Source organism: Fulmarus glacialis, unplaced genomic scaffold (genome assembly GCF_000690835.1).
Source record: "Fulmarus glacialis isolate BGI_N327 unplaced genomic scaffold, ASM69083v1 scaffold42210, whole genome shotgun sequence".
NCBI classification, from domain to species: domain Eukaryota; kingdom Metazoa; phylum Chordata; class Aves; order Procellariiformes; family Procellariidae; genus Fulmarus; species Fulmarus glacialis.
This window is the reverse complement of record NW_009187857.1, coordinates 11,766-19,665: the sequence shown is the minus strand read 5'-3', so window position 1 is coordinate 19,665 and position 7,900 is coordinate 11,766. Positions and strand designations below refer to the sequence as shown.

Below are 7,900 nucleotides of genomic sequence, written 5' to 3'. Positions count from 1 at the left end.
ATCTATAAAAATATTTTTATATATATTTAGTTTTTATAGACACTTAGAGTCTAGGGCTTCATTTTGCTGGGCTCTACCTAAAAAGAAGAACCTCTGCCCTGAGGACCTTATATTCTCTTTATTCTTATATCGCATTGACTTACTTTCTATTGTGCAAGCATACAAAGTTCAGAATTACATGAATTACTGTGAATTTGCAACTGAACCTCCTCCTTTATTCTCCAAGCCAGGCTCAAATGTCGCTTTGGTAACCAGAGGCACTTCTCCGAAGGCTGTACTGGGGTGGTGCAGACCAGGTCTGTGCTACCTGTTCCTTCATTAATTACAAAGACACACTCCTTGGGGCCACTTTCTAGCACATGGCCTTGTCTGGACACTCTGAGCACAGCAAAGTGTTAGCTGTTGGGAGGTGTGGCTTCTGAAAAACCCACCACCAAGTTAAGGATGGGGCGGTGAACAGCCAACAATATAAAACTCTGTGAACTGCCTTTGAATCATCCCGCTTCTGCGTTATTTGGAAAGAAATCCAGCTAACAGCCCGATGGTCTAGTACTTAAGTTATCAAGGAAACAAAGAAAATGCTGTAGTCCTCCAGTCACAGGCTGTGAGTCTTAGTGAAAATCCCGTCTCAATGGTAAGCACAGGAGATGCAGTGACAATTGCCTGTAACGGGGATGTCGGCACTAGATTGTATTGCCTCCTTGATTTAGTAGATCTGACTTCTACATTTTCACACAATGACCTAAAAGAAATATTATGCCCCAGAGTAACTTTGAAATTGTTTGTTTAAATTAACTTTCATTTGGATTTATGCTTAATGAAATCTTCAGAGATGCAGACGGCCCCTCTCTAATGAAATGCTGTATCTTTGAACCAATGAACAGGGTTGCCAAACTGTAAGGATTCCTCTCTAAACGAGTGGGCTTTTATAATGTTACACTTGGGTGGCACAAGCAGAGTGCTAGATGATTAGTTTATGGTCTAGATCATTGTATTTTTATTACACTCATAAAAACTGTGTTTCTCCTCATTTTCGTAATGGCTTCAATGAGCTTCTATACCTTCTAGAGGCACATTAAATCGTTATGTGATGAAAGTACTGATTTAGTGGGGCTAGTTTTAAAGTAAGATACATGTTTTGAATTCTTATCTTAGTCTGATTGCTGACTAAAAAAGGTGAAACTACGTTAGAATGAATGAAATCTATATCATCTTCCTTACATACAAAGAAGGTTCCCAGCTGTGGCCTAAAACAAATGCATGTCCTGGTTTCAGGACATTTACAAATGATATCTACATCTGTCTATAAAATAAATTATCTATCAACTTAAAGAATTTTTGCTGGTTTTGTGTCATTGTGAGTTTTTAACAGAGGATGAGTGGATTACAGAAATTTTTTAAGAGGGAAAAAAAAAAGAAGATAAAGATTATTTTTATTCGTTATATTCAACTGTAATTTTTTTCCCCACTTCTGTTCAAAATTATAAATAACCCTATTCTGTGCAAACCCTAGATTCATTTCTCTGAATAATTCTAAGCTGGTTTTAAAAGTTGTTTTAATTCTGTTGCAAAATGAAAAAAAAAGGAAGACGAATGTTATTTGTTTCTCTATATGCAAGCTATTCTTAAAAGAGAAGACAACATCATTATCTATGAATGGGAAACCTTTTTATTTGATATGTAATTAAAAAAAAATAATCCTTGAATTGAATGTATCATCTCATCTTTGCACAGTTTAGACAAAGGCCTTTTTTGTTTACAAAATTTACATGTCAATACAGTTGCTTATAAATATTTCTGTGAAATAAACATAACCCTTCACAAAAAGAGCAGTTTACTCTTCATTCAGTAATTTTATATGCTAGCAAAAAGACAATGAAAGTTGTATGCAAATATAACATCAATGTACAGCATAATAATAACAGTTTTTAGTGATTATGCTGCTTGGTATTAATTCATAGGAGGCTTTTTGTTCAGCCTTAGGCTGTGTTTGGAACAGAGATATGCCAGACCAGAGCATCTCTGCTTGTTCTGCTGTTTGTGGGAGACATCCACAAATCCTTTAGTTGAGGTTGCGCTGGATTCCTGTATCCTACTCTGTAGCTGGTCTAAATTATTAAGCGATCATGCTGGTAGTGAAGATACACTGATTTCCTCAGTTCCTGCTCTGTGAGTGCATGGTCTGCAGCAGAAGTTGGACTTTCCTTCTACCTCCAGAAAAAAAGAAGGAAAGTAAAAGGGGAAAAGAGAGAGAGAAAAGAGGAAAGGGGAGGAGAGAAAGAATGAAAAAAATAAGGGAAGAAAATTAAAAGAAAAAAGAAAAGAAAAAAGGAAAAGGGGAAAAAGGAAAAAAGAAACAGAAAAAATGAAAAAGGAAAATGGAAGGAAAGAAAGAAAAAAGAAGGAAGAAAAGAAGAAAGAGAAAGTAATGCACATTTGCAACAAATCTTTTATAAATGTGCTTTTGGAGGGACGATTTCTCCCATCTGAAATGTTTCTGGAAGAACAGATTTGGTTTGGGTTTTTCCTGCCTTTTCCTCATTATTGTTGTTCAGATGCAACTTCTATGATTGTTTCAGCAGTGCAGCCGTTTGGTAGCTTTTGCTACGTGGTGAACTGTAAAAAGAAATATGGCTGATGACACAAACAGGTTTCAATACATGCGACTTCAGTAGGTCCATGCTGCTGTAGTATTAAATATCAAAACCCAAATAGTTGTGCGTTCTGCAAGCATCATTCAGTATTCCCTTTGCGGGTCTAAAAGTTTGCCAGAAAAGCAGCTGAACATGGTACCAGGAACGAGGAGAGATTCTGTGGAAGACCCGAATTGAAATCGCTGGAAATTCTTTAATATTTCATGGACGCCTGCAAAATATGGTGCCAGTTTATTCAGGGATTTGAAAGCAGCTGCAGAGTAAAAGTGTCTAATGAAAATGAAATAAATTTCCTGTGAATGGAATAAATTTTGATTGTGTGTCTGAGTGCAGTAATTATACATGTCACGCAGTAATTAGGCAGTCACAATGTGGCCACGGTGTCTTTCTTTGTCTGCAGATGGTCTGGGAGAACGGCTGTGTCGTTATTGTCATGCTGACACCGCTCGCGGAAAACGGAGTCAAACAGTGCTACCACTATTGGCCAGACGAAGGGTCAAACCTCTACCACATCTATGAGGTACCTAAACAAAATATCTGGTTGTAAACGTGACAGTAAGTGTACGGGTTGATTTCCTATGGGGCAAAATGGTGTTTAAGCCGATCTAACCTGGAGGTCGAGGTGAGGGCTCTTAAATACTCTTCCTGTGCCTTCAAGTAGTTTTAGATTCGTGAAACATTCAAGCACAGTTTTAATAGCAAGGTCGTTTCCGCTGAATAAAATCTAGTAAATAATGAGCCAAGTATTACAATGAAAAAAGAATAAAAAATTTGTTTTTCAAATGGTTTTGCAAGTGGTTGAAATGTGAAACCGTGTATTTATATTTTATAGGAAAATAGTATTTTTAGAACTAGTGAATTTTGCCTTAGGAAAACCGTATGTATATCTTTGTAGAAAAGCCCCTATATAGCTTTAGTAATTAATGCTATCTATTTTTACCTTTTGCCTCAGTCACAACAACAATTTTTTTTTTTCTGCTTTACATTTCTAGCCCAAAATATCATATCACCAGTTTTGTTGCAATGTAACATTGATAATGGCTGTCAGATTTTTTCAGTTGTCCAGCTGAGTAGAGGAAGAAAATAATACCACAATGCCAAATACCAAGAATAGAAAAATGTGAAGAAATGCAGTTATTTAAACCAAAATGTGAACAAACTTTTTTCCTGAAAAGATGAACTCTGCAAATCAGCTGCATTTTTTATGCTTATTTTTCTACATAGCAGAAGAAACTGACTTTTCGCTTCTCATGTGGATTCAACTCTGAGATTTTTAAGACCTCTGAGAGTGGCCTGGGCAATGCATTGTAGGCATTTCCGAGTAGAAAGCAACTGGCAGCCTAACATATTTTCCGACAGCGTCTTTTATATTCACATAACGATATAAAGTTTCAATTCAGTGATTTTTCCTTTTGCATTAAAACTCTCAAGATTTTTTTTTGTTTTCAATAAAATAGCAGTGGCAGCTAACCCCTTCCTGACAACTACACTGATTGCTAAATCAAAAACAGTATTTGCCCAGCACTGGCCAATTTGCTAATAAAAATAAAACTTTTGTGCAATTCCTTCATCCCAGACGTCTTACACCTGCAATCCTGAAGATGTGGCTTGCAACTGAAATTGCTGATCTCCATTTGTTCCTTCCTGTGGGGTGTAGGTAAACCTTGTCTCTGAGCACATCTGGTGCGAGGATTTCCTCGTGAGGAGCTTCTACCTGAAGAACCTGCAGACGAACGAGACCCGCACAGTGACACAGTTCCACTTCCTCAGCTGGAACGATCAGAGGGTTCCTGCTTCCACGAGATCACTTCTGGATTTCCGCAGGTAAAGCACAAAGTATGACAGTTCATTTAAGACGATACAGATCTGAGGAACTAAACTAGTCCTTTTAATTGTCCTTTAAATATTTCCGGTTTGAAAGGGGGGTCCTCAGCCTGCGATGCCACAATGCTAAACTAACACAAAAATGTGCAGTAGGTTGATTTTTAGTGTTGTCTCACACATAGGTGTTGCCTGGTTTTAAGACATACTCATTTCCCACTTAGAGATCGATACCTTTCCTCCTTTTGTACAGCTCTTCATTGCTTCTGTATTTCTTTGTTTTCCGAGTATTTATCCATTCTGCAACTTCCAGGCTTTTTGTGTGGCTCCCCTATGATCCTTATTGCAGGAATCTCACAAATAAATTGTATAGTATGAGCACACTTGAAAAAAAAAATCACGATGGAGTCATATGGCAATAATGGCATTCCCCTGGGAGCGTTTGCTCATAAGGATCAAACAGTGAGGACTCTAGACTTTCTTTGGCTGCAGGAAGGTGGAAATTTGAGAAAGCAGATGAAAATGTTGACAAAGCATACCCTCTGGAATTTTAAAGAAAGTCAACGTAGCTTTAAAATACAAATATACAGAGGCAAAACCGGTGAAAGTCCTTGCCACCTTCTCTAATGTTTGCTGTGTCTATCTAAATTTTAATTTGAAAATTAAAGCCATGCATGATAAATACTGAAGTGAAATAATCTTCATTTGATTGCAAACCGTGCCCAGTGCATCGTGTGTAGGTGTTAGTGTATATCAGCTAATCCACAGCGATGCGTTTATGACTAATGAAAAGAATCTCCGGGAGGTTTGGGGAGTTGGTTCTCAATCCGCAAGCGGCCTGTGCGATCACGTGTTTTCCTCTCTGTACTACAATAGTAGCTACAACCCCCCAAAGCGATTATAAGGGGCTCAGCGCTCAAAAGGTCCAAACTTGTTTCTTTCAATAAGTGCTGGGAGCTCTGACTGATGCCAGTCGGAGTTACGCCGCTGCACCTGAGGGGAGAAGCTGGCTTGTATCCAACGGGAGCTGGTTGCAGTTATCTGTTGGCAAAATTTTACCCTTAAAAATTTAGGACTAAATGCCACCCTTCATCCATCAGTATTCTTGTACGTATTGCAAGGCTTTTCAAAGCAGAGAGTCATCTCACACAGTGCAGGTCAAGTAACAGAGTACAGCTGTCCTGCGTCACTAGGAACTATGGCTAGGTAAGAATGCAAGGATATGCTACAGAATCGCGACGCAAAAGCAATAGCAGAGGAAGGAAGCACAGCCATAGGATGGAGTTGAAATTGTAATTGAATTTTCAAGGTTTTCTTGTCTGGGTTCAGACTTTTTATTGGTTGATTTCCCTTTGCTTGTGGTACCGTGGATTTGCCTATAGTGAATTTCTGTAGTGGAAATTCTGAATTGGTTCCATTAAGTCGTGCGAGGCTGCAGCACGGAACCAACACAGCGTCCGATTTTGCCCTTTTTGAAGTTAGTGGGAAATTTGCTAGCAGTTGTAACTAGACTATAAATGAGCCTGTGCAGCCAGGACGCCTGAAGTTCAGAGCACCTCAACTCCGACTTGCTTCAGTAAGAATTGAGGTCCCTGCGTGAACTGCAGGATTAGATCTACAGTAACTCGCAGTTCACATCGCTAGGAAAGCACTGCTTAGAGTGACGTTGTGTAAGGGTTAAATAGCCATGTTGAAGAAGTGTTGTGCAATACTTTGAAAAAGAAAAATTACGACTAGATGAGAAAAGTAGTGGAGCTGTCATTCTTTGTATTTAAAGCCAGTATGGGAATGGCTTAAACCTGTTAAGATTTAATTGAATTCTGAGTGTTCATTTAATATGTATTCACAGTCCAGTGTAGGGTACTGTAATCATTTGCTACGTGCAGATTTTGTACAATGAACTCATAATACTGAATGCATAGTAAAATTCCGCCTGAAAAGGAATTTTGGCATGCACAATAGCTGGTCTATGAATCTCAGTTTTCTTGGTCATCTGATGTTGCTGGTTTTCTAATGACAAAAAAACTAATGCACTATTGCTAAAATAATGTATTTGGAATTCATTTATACAATACGTGTTGCACCTGAAGCTTCCTATTTAAAGTACAAACTCTGCTGGATTACGACAGCTGAGTCATAAAGCCCCCAGAATAAATGTCTGGCAGCGCTACCATACTCGTAGTAGGGTAGTGCTCGGAAGGGGCTGCCCTCATTTCTTTTAATCTATGTTTTTATGTGCATTCAGTGTGTTTGTATATATATATGGATATGTGTGTATATTTATATATTCACATACATATATGAAATTAAGCATATACATAACCAACCCTCTATTTTTTATAATTCATCACCAAGAAAAATTGGATTCCCAAAATTACCTTGCCCAGAGTCTGTGGAAATATGGACCTTAAAATTTTTAATGAAGTAAATTTTGCAAGTCTCTTTGAAAACTGAAAGCTTACATTTCTCTTACTATGTATCAGACAGTGTTTTAGATGATTTTGCATTTAGCAGATACATTAAACTTTGTGGAATAATCTATCATACTTTCATAATGTAGGTATAAATTGCCAAAAAGAGATTATTCTATATATTTTAAAAATCTGTGCAAAAGACAGTCCCTGAGAGGTGAGGCTACTACAGAAACCACTGGTCAGTTTTAAATGCTTCTGGAGTCCTAATTTCATTTTGAACAATAGACCAATCATTATTGCTCTGGACTAGCTTGTTAGTCATGCACTGATATGTGTAATTAAATATTTCTTGAGCCCAGAGGGAGCACATTTACACTTTAAAGAGGGACTGCTAAGCTAAAAGATAATTAGCATCACATGTGAGGGCTTTGCTTAAAATATATATCTATTATGCTATCACTTCTCGCTGTGTGCAATGGCATTTACTAACACTGCTCACTTTAAAAATGGACAAATTCTTATTTTGCCAGCTAATTAGCGGTTGCCAGTGTCATTTTTGTGATGTTGCAGCTAGTAATATGAGCCCAGTTGCATAGTCACAAAAGTGATCATTGGAAACTGTGACTCTGCTGCAGGGACAATGTGGGAAACCCCTTTTCTGAGCCTCTAACGACCTCTGACCTTTGCTTGCTGATGGTTTGCATGATGATTTCTTTTTCACTCAATGAGCCAAGGGTTGGTTTGTATTACTAATCATTCTTTCTAAGTTAATTCTTCCTGTATATGTATATATATAAAATATATATTTTCTTCAACATTCAAGAACTTTGCTTACCGATGAATTTTCAGCTCACTCTCATTAGCCAGAACTAAGAATGAAATGAGATGTTGCTGCACTTCTAAATATTTTCATAAACTATATATAGACAAACCTATGAACCAGCTGGATTGAAACCCTTTGTTTTAATGTGTTTTCTGAAATGTGTGATGATGAAAATGTTTGAAACGCCT

The 7,900-nt window shown here is 37.7% G+C and overlaps 1 protein-coding gene across 1 annotated transcript in view; it reads left to right on the top strand.

Annotated features, from left to right (window-relative positions):
* Positions 1 to 3,054: 3,054 nt before the first annotated feature.
* The window catches only part of LOC104075910 (receptor-type tyrosine-protein phosphatase N2-like), a gene marked incomplete at both ends in the record, with an annotated part of 9,045 nt that continues 4,199 nt past the window's right edge, over positions 3,055 to 7,900 (top strand). The window contains 2 exons of the mRNA XM_009576581.1: positions 3,055 to 3,174; positions 4,312 to 4,478. Of these exons, the coding sequence (XP_009574876.1) occupies positions 3,055 to 3,174; positions 4,312 to 4,478 (287 nt within the window). The remainder of the gene's footprint in view (positions 3,175 to 4,311; positions 4,479 to 7,900) is intronic.